The sequence below is a fragment of the Xenopus laevis genome, chromosome 3S (genome assembly GCF_017654675.1).
Source record: "Xenopus laevis strain J_2021 chromosome 3S, Xenopus_laevis_v10.1, whole genome shotgun sequence".
Taxonomy (NCBI): domain Eukaryota; kingdom Metazoa; phylum Chordata; class Amphibia; order Anura; family Pipidae; genus Xenopus; species Xenopus laevis.
The window spans coordinates 128,311,950-128,330,207 of NC_054376.1; the positions used below are offsets into that span (position 1 = coordinate 128,311,950).

The 18,258-nt window shown below is 40.5% G+C and overlaps 1 protein-coding gene across 1 annotated transcript; it reads right to left on the reverse strand.

Moving 5' to 3' along the window:
* Positions 1 to 5,858: 5,858 nt before the first annotated feature.
* LOC108703415 (extracellular calcium-sensing receptor) lies at positions 5,859 to 18,003 on the reverse strand. The gene is made up of 6 exons (XM_041587779.1): positions 17,900 to 18,003; positions 13,459 to 13,750; positions 9,564 to 10,385; positions 9,365 to 9,472; positions 6,922 to 7,045; positions 5,859 to 6,849 (listed from the first exon to the last, which is right to left on the reverse strand). The coding sequence occupies exons 1-6, from the start codon at positions 18,001 to 18,003 to the stop codon at positions 5,939 to 5,941; spliced, it is 2,361 nt and encodes a 786-aa protein (XP_041443713.1). The 3' UTR covers positions 5,859 to 5,938.
* Between the last annotated feature and the right edge of the window lie 255 nt (positions 18,004 to 18,258).

An 18,258-nucleotide genomic window follows, 5' to 3' on the forward strand; every position in this document is an offset into this window, starting at 1 on the left:
TAAAACTAATCACACGTGCACAGACAAACATTCTACTAGCACATGTACGGGGATCAACATAATACTGATAAAACAAAAAACTGTCAGTTGTCCCTGCAATGAGTTGCACCTCAAACCACTTTCATTAAAGGTACTCACATCCAAATGTGAAGCAGATTTGTGCATAAAGAACTGAGTGCACATGTCATTTGCTCACCATACATGATGATGCCAGTGAACACCGGAAATTACGCCAGAAAATATTCAGTGTAACTTTTCCCGATTTGCGACACATATGCACAGTTACATTCATTTTGGCAAACCAGATGCAATTGTGTTTACACAGTTCAATTGCACTTCGCTTGCTACATCTCAGTCATTGGATGCACCCTCATGTCCCTTATTACATAGTAACATAGTCTATATATAAACAGCCTAACTGCCAGTTGATCCAGAGGAAGGCAAAAACCCATTTCTTCTACGTCCCTCCATGTCAGGACACATGGGGCATTGCCCCTCCCAGACCTGGAGGTAGGACCTATAACGCAGCCAATCAAAATGAATCATGACCTATAAGACCACATGACTTCCTCCTCACCACAGTTATTTTTTGTCCTACTGGACAGGGGGGTAGGATCTCCCTCTTCACTTTTTTTTTTTGTTGAATTGTGATAGAAGTCAAACACAGTTTTTGTTTTTTTTTGTATTTTTTGTTTATTTTTTTTACCTCTGTGTGGACACAGAGGATGATTCCCAGGTAATGGAGAAGAATTTACCTGATGCCTGAAGACACATAATCTGTAAATTATCACTTATTATTGCAGGTGTGGGTATATCCATGGTCCTAGCCCTGTGCTAAAATAGCCCCCCTGCTATATGCCCAGCGAGGCACAAGATTCCATCTAGTGCTTTTTGGGAACAGACACAGGTGTGGGCTTCCTACATTGTTACCTGTGAACTTTTTGGCCTCCCTTTTCTTTTGAGTTACATGAGGCTTTACAGAGCTTCTGCAAAAGGGCCATGGTTATGTATATGGGTTAGTTATAACAGCCTGAAGCTGGTGAGCCTGATTCTTGACTATCCACTGTGTGTTTTAAAAAGCTCAGTGCACTGGGAAATCTGCATGCTAATTAGCTAATTATGTCCCTCAGCTGAGAGCTATCAGGGCTTTGGCTGGAGTTTCCATCCAGCTAATTAGTCACTATCTGATAAGGTGCAGGTGTTCCTTTCGGCCCCGTTGCTATTGCTGTTTAATATTTTAAGTTTTGTATGGTTGAACCTGCATCCTCTGTGCAGACACAGAAGTTATATTGGCTCATGTTACTGAGGCACTTCCAGGAATGACTACACGTTGCACTGCTCAAGCAGTATGGCACCTCCTTCCTTTCTTATGAGTCTTAACAAGCAGTGTTCCACCTGTCTGGATATTCCTGCTGACAAGCCTGAGCTATCTGGTAAGGTGCCTGTGTTCCTCTGACTTCTTGTATTATCTGAAGTCTTATGTTGTGAGCTGGAGTCCTCTGTGCAAAATACAGTATTGTCTCTTGTTACACAAGGTACTTTCAGTACTGGCTGGTGAATCTCTCTGCTGAAGCAGTGTGGTACCTGAATCTAGTGAGTTTGATTTCTCAGTATCCACTGTGTGTTTGTAACATTCATTACACTGGGAAGTCTGCATGTTAATAAGCTAATTATGTCCCTCAGCCGAAAGCTATCAGGGTTCTAGCTGAAGTTTCCATCACTGCTATCAGGTAAGGTGCAGATACACCTCTGGGCCTTTTTGCTATTGTTGTTTCTATTGTCCTCTGCAGACACAGAGTTATATTTGCCTTTTATTACACAGGGTGCTTGCAGGGCTGGCTAGAGGCTTGCACTGCTGAAGCAGTATGGTACCTCCTTCCTTCCTTCCTTTCAATGATTCTGCTCAGTGCTGTGGCTTGATGTCATTGGGCCCCACAACAAATTCATTTTGGGGCCCCTAACATGCCCAGAGTTTGTGCTGCTCTGCCAATGTGTATTGAAATTGCTCTTTATTGGGCCTCATGGGGCCCCTGTGCCTTCTGGGACCACCTGCAGGGTCTGCTTCCTCTGTAGTTACTCCCCTGAGTCTGCTCCTAAGAAGCAGCTCTGACTGGGGTATTCCTACTGTCTAGTACATATTTTCTGGTTGTGTGCCGGTGTTCCTCTGACTTCTTGTATTGAGGTCATCTGAGGCCTTAGGTTGTGAGCCCGAATTCTCTGTGCAGACACAGTAGGTAAGTGTGCTCACCTGGTATTTCCAGGACTGGCTAGGGGTTTGTTCTTCTGTAACAGCATTGTACCCCATTTTTTCCTATGATGTTTCCACACTTAAAAGGCAGTTTTCCAATTTATATGGTGTGATGTAGGCTTTCTCTTAGATATTCTATTTCCATCTGGTGGTTTTTGTTGGGAGCGCAGTTGTAGTTCTACTACATCTAGTAGTGGTTTTTGTGACTGTATGTTTCCCTTCTTTAATTGTTGGTATGTTATAGGGCACTTACTGTAATGTCTGTTGACATCTTAACAGGCTTGAAGCCAGCTTATAGTCTATGGCCCTTGCCATTTGCCAGGGAGCTGGGCTTGTGTGGCCTCTGGCTTTCATTATGGCCCTTGGCTTGTGTTGGTCCATGTCTAATTGGTCTGCTGGCCTTTTTCTAAGGGTTACAATGAAATGCTGGATTAGGATAACCCAGAGTTGATGTTCATCTAGTTAAGTCTTCATTAGGTATTATTAGCATGGAGTTCGTGGATCTTGGGCTGATCTCTGGTGTGGAGTTGACTCCGGTCAGCTCTGGTGTGAGCTGCTTCCATTAAGCTGCAGGACTAGGCTAATGTGGGCCATGTATTTACCAGTACTCTATGTAATAGAGTATAAGTAGCACTGGTAATTAAATGTCAGTAAGCTTGATAAAAGGCCACACAGCCTGAAACGCTACTGTAATGCCCTTGCACCAATAAAGGCTTTTTTATTCAGAAATATATTGGGTGATGTCTTAACTTTTCTACCAATTAGCAGAAGTTTGCTCATGTGCCGACACAAAGGGATAAATGAGGGGCTTTTTGGTGTCTCTCTACCTGACCTCAAACAAAAGTTTCCATTTTTGACTTCTAGCACTGAATTTACAGGCAAGAGAAAAAGAGTTTGTTTAATGGGTCTATCAGTATTTATATTTCTCTTTCTGTCAGTACTGAGTGTACTTGGAGGCGTTGTGGCTTAGTTGGTTAAAGCCGTTGTCTCGTAAACAGAAGATCCTGAGTTTGACTCTCAGCAGTACCTGCTTTCATTGCTTAAGCCTGTTTGGAGGTTAGTTAGAGAGCTCTGCCTGTACAAATCTGCTTCCGCTCAAATGTTCAGGCAGCATTCAAGCAGAGTGTAGGCATTGGTCATTTAGGGGCCCATTTTTTTTTGAATACAAATATCACCAGCAATGTTGCCAATTGTCAATTACCAAAACCAATATAATTGGTGATGCTCAAGGACTCTGAGAGGGAACAATTATGTCTAACGCCAACATTTTTTTAATGGCTGCCTGTACAGATGGTGCCACCCAGTAGGCTGGTGTGCAGATTGGGGTAAAGCCCGTCATATTCACCTGATGGACAACCCAGTTGGTGCGACCTGGCCACTCAGAAAACTGAGACTGAAACTTTCGGAGCAGCTGACACTGTAACTGCTCACTAGTAGCAACATCCTCCCAAGTTTTAATATCCACTGCATCTTGTAAAAGCAGCGGCACTTCAGAGGCTGCTGCTGCCCCCCCTTTTGGCTCCTTAATTTCAACTTTTAGCATCGAAGCAGGTCCAGGAGGGGCAGCATTGCTAGTGTAGTGAGTGCAATTGCTCTTGTTGCACTAGCAGAGCCAAATTTCCGTGTTAAAAATGGAAATTCAGCTCTTAATTAGTGCATCTGCAATTGCTGGGGCATCAATCTTCCTTAAAGTCATGGCCTCTGGGTAATGGGTGGTATAGTCCACCACTGTAAGACTATATTGCTCATGTGTCCTGTTATGCTGAAACATAAAATGGTTCCCCAATCACTAGTAGGGGCTGCAATATATATGTTTGTTCCAGTCCCCACTCTTCCCAATCATCTGACAGCTGTAACAGGATCGGAAAAATTGTGCCACTTGCTGTGACAACCCTGACCAGTAGAAATGTTGTAACAGGCAATAGCTGGTGTGAGAAATCCCTTGGTGCCCTGCAAAGGTTTCCTCATATGCAAGGTGAAGTAACCAAGTCCTAAATTTGGTAGGCACTAACAACTGACATTATGCTTCCCTTTGTCACCCCCTAGAGTTTTTGAGGACTCTATAATACAACCCAATGTGTCTGCACCCCCCAGTCCTTGTACAATTCTGTCTCATAATGTCTGTAATGTAGGGTCTGCTGTGGTTTGGCCCTAAACTCCTGACAATTATGTCAAAAATGGTCATCAGTCTCATCTGTATGCCAGCTTACATACACTTACTTCAATTATAAAAAATTTTTTGGAGGGATGTGTTCAAACTACTTTTTTTGGGATCCTATATTTCCCTTATACAAAAGGAGGGCAATGATCACACTTGTCTTCAAATTATTGCTCCATATCACTCCTGAATTCCTGAACTCAGATTATAAAATATTCAGAAACATTTTGGCATAAAGGATGAATGGTATCCTCACGCCTTCTTTGCCATATGTATAGAACTCTTGGCAGGAGATTTTGTCTAACAAAAAACAAAAGTGGGATAGACTTACTGTTGGTTGAAAAAGGAGCCCAGATGATATAAAAATAGAAAATCTTTATTAGGACATATTCAAGCCTGACGCGTTTTGTGCCAAGGGTAGGCACATACTCATAGGATAACTTTCTCCCCACCACAGAATCCTTTTAAAGGGGAAGGGCTAATGACCATTTACAATTTGCATACATGACATCATACATTGTGGTAGCCATTTGGTGTTTAACTTAGTGCAAGTGTGTGAACCAAACAGTGATAGGTTAAATGAGTTACATCATTTGTTACTTATACAATCCAAGGAAAAGGAAAGGAGAAAAAAGGAAAAGAAAGGATTGTTCACATTGATTACATCAAGAAAAAATATCAGAGGAAAAAATATCTTTCAAAATCAGATATGCAACGATAGTCACATAATAACTCTATCAACAACTAATATACTATCTGTGTATATAAAGAAGTGTAAACAATGCCTCCAACTGAGATTACATTTGTGGATAGATACAGCCAAATCAATATGGGACATGAGGGTGTATCCAAATACTCAGATGTAGAGAGCAATGTGCAAAGTGCCATGTTTTTCCCATAATTCACCCCCCCCCTCCCAGAATCTTTCAAGATGCAAACAGACAATTCTCCTGATGGAATCAGGAACTGTTGGTGAATAAAGGCACTTTGCAACAGAATTCATCTGCCCCTCATGGTATCATTACCCATTATCGGATTTATAATCTGGTCCCACATGCACAGACAAGCGTTCTACTAGCACATGGGGATCAACATAAAACTGGTAAAACAAAAAACTTGCAGTTGTCCCTGCACCTGAAACCAATTTCATCAAAGGAACCCCAAATGCCCAGCATATTTGGCTCACCATACACTGGAAATTATGGCAGTCAACACCCGAAATTACTCCAAACGTTTAAAACACTTAGGATACAACTGATTTAAAAACCAACAACTGGCCGATGTTTTTGCCAGAGCTTTTTTCTTTCTAGAAAAACAATATAATAAAACGTAATTCAGTTTATTATGTTTCATACAAATCATTTAAAGCAATATACAGTATATAAGTCTTTTACAGACATTAATCCTATAACCTATTCAAGTATTTTAATATATTAAACTATGGCAACAGATTAGTTTTATGCTTTATGTAGAGATCTATAATTTGGTACGAGGGTTACTAATTTTCACCTTTTATATATCTCAACGCTTTTTTATTTTTGACCTTTGACTTTACCCATGAGATGTTCTCTAGAGTTCATGTTGGGTCTCAACAATATTATGAAACATTTTGGCACAAAAATACAGAGCATCACAGTCCAGCTGGAAGATAAAATAGCAAAGACCTCCATTGCCACAGTATACATGCCATGTGCACTGAGATAGGCCGGGATAAAGGACACCCAGACACTGAGGAAAGCCAACATACTGAATGTGATAAATTTGGCTTCATTAAAACTATCAGGGAGACGTCTGGCCAGGAAGGCAACAATGAAACTTATGGTGGCCAAAAATCCAAGATATCCCAGCATGCACCAGAAAGCAGTGGGTGACCCTTCATTGCAGTTAGCAATGATGACTCCAGGTTTTGTGTCAGTGTCAAGCTCAGAGAAAGGAGGGAATAAGAAAAGCCAAGAAACACATATGACCAACTGAATAAAGGTGCTTAACACAATAACAAAGTAGGACACTCTTACTCCTGTCCATTGTCTTAACCTACTGCCTGGTTTGGTTGCATTAAATGCAATAACTACAGTGATGGTTTTGGCCAGAACACAGGAGATACATACAGTGAAAACCATCCCAAATGCCACCTGACGTAGAAGACACATTTGAGGCTGTGGGTAACCAATGAAAACTAAAGAGCAAAGGAAACAAAGGAACAGGGAGAGCAGGAGAAGGCAACTAAGGGAATAGTTATTGGCTCTGACAACTGGTGTTGTTTTATAATATATAAAAATGAACAGTATAACTAGTGGAACAAGAGACGAGAAGATGGAAATTGCTGATAATCCATAACCCAAAGGTTCTTCACGGGAAAGAAACTCTGTGGTTCTTGGTAAGCATTTGTCTCTTTGCAGATTTGGCCATGTGTCCCAGGAACATAAGTGACATTTCACTGAATCTGTAGAACAAAATGATCATTTAGGTCTTTATGTGAAGCAGGAGATATAAAAGGTGCATTACATTATTATACCTGTTTGGTTTGATGTCTGTCCTAGGGGGCACAAAGCACACTCATAGCAGCAAGGCGATTTTCCAGTTACCATCACCCTTCTAAACCCGGGAGGACAACTTGGGCTGCAATTGGAAAGAGGAACCTATAGAATTATGATATAATTATGTACAGTTGTGAGAAGTACAGTACTATTCATAATTCAGCACAGTGCACTGATTATTGTGTTAATATTAATACAAATATGAAGCATAGGACTGCACATATTAATGGATGCTGGGTTGTCCTTATCGTCCTTCTCATCAGGCTGCAGTGCCCGTGTAAGATTGAAATAAATTCGAAGTAAGCAAAAAGTCGTACCCAGAGAGCATGTGCTACTACTTGCTGACTGCACATATTAGCTGACCTTTCCTATCTCACATCACTACAGCATTCTATATAGGGGCTATCCTATCACTCACTAAAAACCCTAATTTATGAGTTCCATTTCCACATACTCCCCTCAGCCAACTGGAACATATCTTTCATCCCATGCTCTTCTGTTGTGTCATAATATTGTCATAAACTTGCAAGAATCCAGCTAGAATGTGCTCAGTTAGGAGACTTCTGTAAAGGAATATTAGGAATGTAGTATAGGGGACTGATAAATGCAATCCTCATTTCTATATTGCAATCCCCTAAATTTGGCCAAATAACAGCCCCATATTTAGTCAATAGGTGGCCCTGTGTTATAATATAAAAGCTAAGCACACGTGTTTGCGGTCCATTTTGTTAGACCCCTTATCTGAGCAGGCAGGAGGGGTGAGGTGGAACCTAGACAGGTCAGGACTATTAAGGAAAGGCTACTCGCTTCATTGATCACTCTAGGAGTGATAGGTATTCAGGCTATTAACTGAACAGCTGAGGCTCCACTGAGGAGTGAGAGTGGTATCAGGATCCCGGGTACCAATGGCCCAGAAGTAGGGACTATGTGTTCGAGTTTGCTCCATTTAGGGAAAAGGCTGAAAACTGGGTGTACCTTCATAGATGTTGTTTATGCTATAGTTCCTGCTGACCAATGGTACCTGTGAGTATATACCTATTCTCTGTTGTTCTATGTTCCTGCTAATATCTGTTTGAACTCCTATGTGGATAATCTTGTCCTCTAATAAATCTGGTTAAGTGTTCAAGATCCACTGGAACCCTATTATTGACTGTTACAGTTGTACTACATCCTGCCTCCACACCATTGCAAGGGCTTACTCCCTGAGAATTAAGGTCTTATCCAGGGCACACACTGGGGTAAAGCTATAGTCCAACGGTGCCGCTCATTTTACTATAAATTTACAGTAGCATTACTGATAACAACGCGCCTCACTCCCAAGTTTGTTCATAGCCTTTACAGAGTGTAAATACACTCAAATGGAAGCAGAGGCTGTAGCTTTTTTAAAGGAAGAGACAGCAACACCCAGGGTAATTTCAAGCAAGTTCTAACCTGTGTTTTATTCATAGGAAGGTTTACCCATACAAAACAGGACACACATATAAAATAAAGTTAATTCTTCTGAAACCAGAATAGACTGGTCTACTGGTAGTCCGAATCCATTGGAAACTGGCTCTTTGGAAATGCCTTAACCACTATTAGGGCAACTCAAACCAGTGAATTACAAATACTTTATTTGCATTTTTACTTAACTATTCTCCAAACTGCACCATCCTACCCATTACTCCCTGGACTAATATTGTGCTACATGCCCAACCCCCCTTTTCAGAGGTGATAACTAATTCAGCCAGAGTGAACAAAGCCCCTTTCTCTTAAATAAGATACATTATTAAACTATCTATGAATTTGTATTGTTTTGTAATAAGTTCAGCAGGCAGGACATCTACATTTGCTTGTAGCTTGTACAGATAAGTATAATAAATCTATACTGTGGTGTATATATATATATGACATTTTGATATATGTCACTGTGTGCAAGACCTATACTAAGTGGAGCGATCCACTTCTCTAAGATCGAGGTATCCATGAACGTGCACTGATGTCATAGTATAGTGCCATGCAGGTGACATCATCACCTCCCATGTTTTGTCATAAAAATTTAAAATAAAAGAACGCTAGAGACCCAGGTTCGGTGCCCAAATATAAGTTCTACTAGTGAGTGTTCCTGGGTGCTCTATAATTCTACTATTGACTGATTTCTGGATTTTGACCTCTTGCCTTGTTCTAGCTACAAAACATAATATAATTCAACACAGGTAGTCTTGTGTAATAAACAAAGATTTAGAAACAAACTGCATTTTCACACAATTTCATTCCCAATATTGTTACCTAACCTAAGTAATAAAGTTTATGTCTCCATACCTGTGTATTATTATTGGGCCACATAATTCCAGTACTATCTACATTGAAAACCTTTCCATCTGGGGCATTCAAGTCATATCTCCCAACTGTTACATGCTCCAAAGTACCTTTAGTGCTCACATGCCAATTTACAATGTCATATACAGCTGGAGGGTTACCTTTTGCATCAAAAAATACTTGGCTATCATATGTAGTCTGGAAGGATACATTTTTGATATAGTGAAGAAGCTAAAAAAAACCCAGATTGCATAAATTACAAGACACTCTCAGAATGACATGGTGACTAAATCCTAGAGGTGACAACAGAAGAGTCCCTTACGTGCCAAGGTTGAAATGAAGAAATGTTGGTGCAAGTACCATGATCAAATGGTCCATTTCCAGGAACACAAAGAATCAAATTCTGTAGGGCCCAGGCAATTGCATAAACTGCATTGTATACATTGAGGGATGCCCTGTGATAAAATTCCGGTGTTATGTTCTCTAGAGTTTCATTCCCTGTACATGCTCGTATTGTGTCATTCTCCAGCAAAGTTGCCAAATTCTCCTGACTGAGCCACTTACAGGAAAAGCTCTGCTCCCAATATTCTTTTATAAATGAATCAAAAAGCATATCTGAAGGACTGAGGCTGTTGAGGTATTTAGAGAACATTGGCAATTGACCACCGTGGATAGCAAAACCAAGAGTGCCAACTACGACCCCTTTGAATCTGTTTTCAGAGTGTACAGCTGAAGTTGCCCAAGCCTCACTGGCTACCCACATAATTCCAGTTACATTCTGTCTTAACAGCTCTTCCAACACAATTACAAAGGAGGATTCAGCATCTACTACCACCACAACCTTTGCTGTTGATTCTCTAATGACTTGGACGATACGAGGAGCATTCCTGTTAGGTTGACCAGTCAAGATATTCTCAACAAAGGCTACACAGGCTCCACTATTTATTATTTCCTGCTTTATCATCTGAAGTCCAAATTGACCATAATCATTATCAGTGACAAGAAGACCAACCCAAGACCAACCAAAATGAGAGACCAGCTGGGCTAGACCTTTCATTTGAAATTCATCGCTAGGTATGGTACGGAAAAAGGAAGGAAACAGGTTACGGTTGTTGAGAATTGGACTGGTTGCAAAATAACTGATCTGTAAAAGCAGAATGAAAATAGTCATCATCACAACATTTAATAACATGTAAACAGTAAACCGGAAGGCAAAGATGGAAAATGAAGTGCGTATTGCAGCAGAGGCTGTCTAACCTCAAAAAGTTTTTTAAGTAAAAATATTTTGGTTGGGAGTGTGGTTCCTTTAATCATGGTACCAGTATGGCTGTAGCAGATACTAAAAAGGCAAATGTGCTAAATCAGTACTTTCGGTGTATACAAAAGAGGAGTCCAAGTTCCAAGACCCACTTGATAGCTGCACTGTTGGCTCACCTCAAACTAGTCAGTGACTGACTCAGAATATGATTCATAAAGCTTTTAATAAAAATTCACGGGAACAAGTCACCAGAGCCAGATGGAATACACCCTCGAGTACTAAGAAAGCTTATTTCAATTTCTGATTTTCTCAGATTCTCTTTTATCTGGTATGGTACTTATGGATTGGACAAAAGATGATCTAATTGCAATATTTAAAAAGGGATTACAATCTCAGCCTGGCAATTATAGGCCAGTAAATTTGACATTAGTGGTGGGCAAATTATTTGAAGGCTTGTTAAGGATCACATTGAAAATTTTGTCCTAGTGAATGTCATTATGAGCAGCAATCAGCATGGCTTTATGAAGGATAGGTCATGTCAGACGAATTTGATTGCTTTGTAGGAAGAAGTAAATAAAATGCTGGACAAAGCAGGAGCAGTAGATGTGATCTATTAGGTATTTGCCAAAGCGTTTGATACTGTGCCCCACAAACAGCTGCTTTCTAAACTAAGGGCTACTGGGGTTAATGAATTTTACACATGGATAGGAAACTGGTACAGGATCGGGTACAGAGGGTGGTTGTTAATGGGACATTCTCTACTTGGAGTAAGGTTCTTAGTGGGGTCCCCCAGGGCTCGGTATTGGGTCCACTTTTATTTAACTTGTTCATTAATGACTTAGGGGAGGGTGTTGTAAGTAATGTATCAGTGTTTGCAGATGACACAAAACTATCAGCCCAATTAATTCCATCCAGGATGTGGCACTTGCAACAGGATCTTGACTAACTGGCAATCTGGGCAGCTAAGTGGCAAATGAGATTCAATGTTGATAAATGTAAAGTCCTGCACCTGGGATGTAACAATATCCACTTATACCCTTAATGGGACTGCACTAGGCAAATCCATAATGGAGACGGAGCTTGGAGTCCTTGTAGATAATAAACTTGTCTGTAGCAAGTAATGCCAGTCAGCAGCATCAAGGGCAAATAAGGTCTTGACTTGTATTAAATGGGGCAGAGAGTCACGGGCGGAGGGGGTCCCACTGTATAGAGCACTGGTAAGGCCCCATCTAGAATATGCCGTACAGTTTTGGTCTCCATCACTCAAACAGGACATTATTGAATTAAAGAGGGTCCAGAGAAGGGCAACTAAGCTGGTAAAGGGAAAATCTTAGCTATGAGGAAAGACTGGTCAAGTTGGGGTTGTTCATACCGGATAAGAGGAGCTTAAGGGGAGATATGATAACTATGTATAAATATATAAGGGGATCATATAATAATCTTTCTAATGATTTATTTACCAGTAGGTCATTCCAGCTGACATGTGAGCACCATGTTTCAGCTACATTTTTGGAAGAGGTTTTTTACAGTGAGAACCAAGATGTGGAATTCTCTCCCTCAATCGTGCTGACAGAGACATTAGATTGCTTTAAGAAGGGGTTGGATTTTTTTTTATGGGAGATAGCTCATAGTACAAGTTGATCCAGGGACTGGTCCCATTGCATCTTGGAGACAGGAAGGAATTTTCTCCCTCAGAGGCAAATTGAAGTGGCCTCAAAGGGGGATTTTTGCCTTCCTCTGGATCAGCTGGCAGTTAGGCAGGTTATATATAGACTTAAGGTTGAACTTGATGGATATCAACCAAACTTACTATGTTACTATGTAAGTGATATCTGGAATGATCATCAAATCCACAGTTAAGCCTCAAAGAGAACTAAACGTCAACAAAGAATTAGGGTAGAAATGCTACACTTTATGAGCTAGTTGTAAGCCAGCAAAAGCCCACCACAGTCATTTTGTAATATGCATTTGTGCTTTCAATAATGTTTCTTGTAGCTCCCTATACTCTTTTTGCTGATAGAAATTGCTTTGGGCCAACTCACAAATATACTGCATGTTTTATCTGTTAATGTTGTGATAGAAATACACAGTAGGAGATATTTAACAGACAACCTAGCAAGATGCCAGATGAGGATCTGCTCCGGACAACTTTGAAGAATTGAATCTGAAATACTAAAAATACTAAAAAAAATTTGTTAAAGGGATCCTGTCATCGGAAAACATGTTTTTTTTTTTTCAAAACGCATCAGATTTTTTTATATTCAATTTTGAAATCTGACATGGGGCTAGACATTTTGTCAATTTCCCAGCTGCCCCTGGTCATGTGACTTGTGCCTGCACTTTAGGAGAGAAATGCTTTCTGACAGGCTGCTGTTTTTCCTTCTCAATGTAACTGAATGTGTCTCAGTGGGACCTGGATTTTACTATTGAGTGTTGTTCTTATATCTACCAGGCAGCTGTTATCTTGTGTTAGGGAGCTGTTATCTGGTTACCTTCCCATTGTTCTTTTGTTTGGCTGCTGGGGGGGGGGAGGGAGGGGGTGATATCACTCCAACTTGCAGTACAGCAGTAAAGAGTGACTGAAGTTTATCAGAGCACAAGTCACATGACTTGGGGCAGCTGGGAAATTGACAAAATGTCTAGCCCCATGTCAGATTTCGAAATTGAATATAAAAAAATCTGTTTGCTCTTTTGAGAAATGGACTGAAGTTTATCAGAGCACAAGTCACATGACTTGGGGCAGCTGGGAAATTGACAAAATGTCTAGCCCCATGTCAGATTTCGAAATTGAATATAAAAAAATCTGTTTGCTCTTTTGAGAAATGGATTTCAGTGCAGAATTCTGCTGGAGCAGCTCTATTAACTTATTCATTTTGAAAAAAAAATGTTTTCCCATGACAGTATCCCTTTAAAGTACCTAATACAGAAACACACAGCAGACTTACCACATTGCTCTTACCTGTGGGTATCGGTTGAGTCCCAAGATCTGGGCCATTATAATTGAAACTGAGGACCCTGAATCCCCAATTATAGAAGCAAGAGGTGACAGTTTGTTACAGTGATAATTAGTGGTGGTTTCATTCCCTCCGGAAAGCATTGAGAGGGTCCCGTGTGCTGCTTTTCGTAAATTAAAGCAAGTGTCAAACACTTGGAAGCCAAGGGTAATGTTGGGAAGTAGCTCAGGGTGATCATTAATCTCCTCAACTGCAAATATTAAAGCCTGCATGTGCTGGTAGAAATGAGGAGCAACCCTAAAAAAAATATATGAAAGAAAATGTGAAAAATGTGTAATTAAAAAACCTAGATTCACCAAGGGGCACATTTACTTAGCTCGAGCGAAGGAATAGAAGAAAAAATACTTTGATTTTCGAATGTTTTTTTTGGCTACTTCGACCATCGAATTGGCTACTTCGACCTTCGACTACGACTTGGAATCGAACGATTCGAACTAAAAATCGTTCGACTATTCGACCATTCGATAGTCGAAGTACTGTCTCTTTAAAAAAAACTTTGACCCCCTACTTCGCCAACTAAAACCTACCGTACATCAATGAAGGTCCCCATAGGCTTCCTAACAAATTTCTGATTGAAGGAAAATCGTTTGACCAATGGATTAAAATCCTTCAAATCGTTCGTTTCGAAGGATTTAATCGTTTGGACAGTTTTTCCTTCGATCAAAGTATTTGTGGTAAATCCTTTGACTTTGATATTCGAAGTCAAAGGATTTTACTTTGACGGTCGAATATCGAGGGTTAATTAACCCTCGATATTCGACCATTAGTAAATGTGCCCCCAAGCGTCCACATCCCACTCTCAGCGAGTGGGAAAATGTTACTATGTGATGTGAAGCCAAAAAAACACAATAAAAGTGGCAATAGGGTTGAGGCTGAGGTTTGAAGGCAATAGAAGTACAGATATGGGATCTGTTATCCAGAAACCCATTATCCAGAAAGCTCTGAATTACTTAAAGGATGCCACCCATAGACTCCATTTTATCCAAATAATCCAAATATTTAAAAAGTAATGTGTAATAATAAAACAGTAACTTGTACTTGATTCCAAATAAGAAATAATTAATCCTTATTGGAGGCAAAACCAGCCTATTGGGTTTATTTAATGTTTACTGTCTAGTAATGATTTTCTAGTAGACAAAGTATGAAGATCCAAATTACAGAAAGATCTGTTATACAGAAACCCCCAGGTCCTGAGCTTTCTGGAGAACAGGTCCCAAAGCTGTAGAATTTGCTGACAGGATTTCCTTACAGAAACTTTCATTCAGGGCAAATAACAGAAATAACATCACCATGAGAAAATAAGAAAACATTTCCTGGGCTACAAATTTCTGCATTTCGCCATCTGAAAATGTTATTGTGAAACTGCTGCAAAAATCTGCCGCAAACAATTTGAGAAATTTGTTGCAGAGACAAAAAAAGTCACCGTAAGAAAAACGCCCATTGACTTTTATGCATTTGGACAAAAAAGTCACTGAGACGAAAAAGTCGTCACAAGAAAAACACCCGTTGACTTTAATGAATTTGGAGTTAGAAAAAACTACCTCACGTAAATATTTGTAGAGCATAAAACAGTTTTCATTTTCATATTCTGCATTTTGAATTCTGAAACTGCTGGGACCACTAAAAAATGGCCTGATCCTCCCACCAGCCAACATATAGGTTTGCAAAGGAGGGAGCAAACGTAGCAGCCATTTTGGTGCCGCAGCTTTTGAAATAATTGTGTGTGAGCGTTGAACTCTTTTGTGGGTTTTTTCTGTTTGTTTAGTGAAGGGGCATCTTTTACGTTCTTAAATATATTGGTCAGTTCAAGTTCTACTTGTTTTTGAAACACAGTGATTACATTATTTTAAAACACAATTTTTTGGTGTTACAGTTCCTTTAACTAAAAACATGACATTTGCGGTTAAAGAGGAAATGAGTTTATTCAGGTTTCGAAAAATTCTAAAACCACTAAAATGAGACTGTTGATAAATGGTCCTCCCCGTCTTAAAACACTGCTGTCATCATCATCATCATCATCATACCAAAATTATATTTTACGATACTATTGATCTAATAATACAGCTGCTGAATATCAATAGATAATAACCATGTCTTTCCTACTGTAAAGCTGAGCAACTAATTGTTGTGCCTGGAGGTTCCAGTTATACAGAGGTTCCACATCTCAATTGCACGTACCTCTCACAATGCAGTTCTGGGGGTTTATCAGTAAAATTAAGATCTTTGTAGACTCTGCTCCAGTAAATGGGAAAGGTTCCCCCTATGATAATGTCCCCTGGTTGGCTCAGGTAGTCTCTACTTCTCTCAGTGGACAAGTTGCAGCCTAATTTGGAGTCTGGAATGGCACAGACTTCTATGGATACTGCACACAAAATACACACAGTGGAGAATATAAACCAATGCATTCTTTGGAGCATCTGTGTGTGGCAGTAAATCTTCCCTATTACCCAACGGATTGCCTCTCTCAGCATGCTACTGTAACACACGGCTATCATCACTGAAACATAGAGGAAACACAGGTTTTATAGCAGACATTGTCTACTTAAGTATTTGTTGGCCATGGGGAAACCAAACAATTTACTCCCTAAAGAGAACAATTGGCAATGTTCAGAGTTCTGAGTTACGCAAAGTAATTCACTGCAAACTGCAAAGGGAATTACCTAGAGATAGTGACTTTGTATTTATACTAATGTTACTTATCTACATTGCCAGGTCCGAACTGACAATCTGTGAGTTCTGGCAAATGCCAGAGGGGCTGCTATAAGGTCCCATAGAAAGTCAGTATTTAGTGGGCTAGTGGAGGCTGGTTGGACCTCTATTTGGGCTGATTGGGCCTCTAACTGAAATGCCAGGGTCTATTTTAATTCTCAGTCCGGACCTGTACGTTGCTAACTCACAAAAATGTAGTTACATCCGTTATCCCAACTTGTTTTAGATCTAAAAGAACATTTTGACTTGAAATTCCTGGTGAGAACCGGAATGATATGAAGGACAGAGTATTCGTTTCACTCTACATTATAGAGAATACTTACCAATAGTGATGAGCTAATTATCTCGCCAGGCATTGGATTTGCAGTGAAATTAGATACTTCGCCATCTGCAAACCTTTCTGTGAAACTGCAGCAAAAATCAGCCACAAAAATGTTTTTGTCTCAGTGAGTTGATGAGACTAAAAAGTCACTACAAGAAAAACGCCTATTGACTTTAAAACATTTGGGGGCAGATTTACATAGGCTCGAATATCGAGGGTTAATTAACCTCGCCCCATAGTCTAACATTGACTTCGGTAGCTTTTAGGTAGCGAACTAGGGGGTCGAAGTTTTTTCTTAAAGAGACAGTACTTCGACTAAGGAATGGTCGAATACTCGAACGATTTTTAGTTCGAATCGTTCGAATCGAAGTCAAAGGTCGAAGTAGCCCATGCGATGGTCGAAGTAGCCAAAAAAAAACATTCGTTTTTTTCCTCTATTCCTTCACTCAAGCTAAGTAAATGGGCCCCTTGGAGTTGAGAGTGTTGTGAATAGAAAAAATGTTGATGTTTATTGACTTCATTGCGTTTTGAGAAATATTTGCTGTTTTGCTCATTTTTTTGTTTTGAGAATTTTTCAGCAAAGAAAAATGGGACAGATTCTCTCATCACTACTTACCAGCACCCAGTTTCAGACACTATTAATAAGTATAACTCACAAAATATAGGATGTGCCACACTTTGGCCAAAATATGTAAACTCACATGTCACATTATCCCTCCTACACTGCCTGTGGCGATGGGCGAATTTGCGCCGGCGGGCGTTTTTTCGACGCCGGGAGCCTTTTTCCGTGAAATTTTTTTGACGTCGGCGAATTTGCGTGGGCGTGTCGCTAATTTTTTTGCCAGTGGCAAACTGCGCAAATTCACGCCTGGCGAATAAATTCGATCATCACTAGAAGAGACATTTTTTTCATCAGGCATGGATTTGCTGCAAAATTCTGCATATCGCCATTCATTCATTTTTTTGGGAAACTGCGACAAAAAGTCAGCACAAATAAAATTGCTGTGACAAAAAAGTCACCATGACAAAATAGTTGCCATCAGAAGAAACATATTTTTAATGCATTTGGAGTGAGAAAAAAAAGTTGCACGCGTATAATATTGTTGCATGTAAAAAATTCCTATTGACTTCAAATTAACAAATGTTCTCTCAAGCAGTCTCTCATAATTTTTGGGTAATATACATTATCTAGCAGTGATAATGTAATAATATCATGGAAGTGGTGGGGGCGCCCGCCGTCTCTTCTCTTGGGCGCCGCTTCTCTGGTTTGATGCTAGTGCCCAGGGCCGGAACTAGGGGTAGGCAGAGTAGGCACGTGCCTAGGGTGCAAAGCTTGGGGGGCGCCAGGCACGTACCTTCCACTACTGCCTACCTCAGTCCGGGCCTCTGAATCTGGCTTGTTGCTGTTGCCGAGTGAATGACCGGAAGGTGAGGGGTGATGCTGTGGTTCAGCGCGCATGCGTACGATTGCGTAGGCACACATGCGCATGCTCATGCAGTGGCTCACGGCGGAGGGGCGATGTGGCCAGCTGGGTTGCCTGGGGTGCCCAGCTGGCCTGGCCTGACCCTGCTAGTGCCACTTGTGTGTCTTTTTGCAACACGGCACATAACATAAATTTCATATTTTTTAGGGCATTGCACATAACTCTCATTGCCCAACATAGGTCTATTCTGAGTCCCTGGTTTTGTCTGGTTTACTGTTGTTGACCCTTGC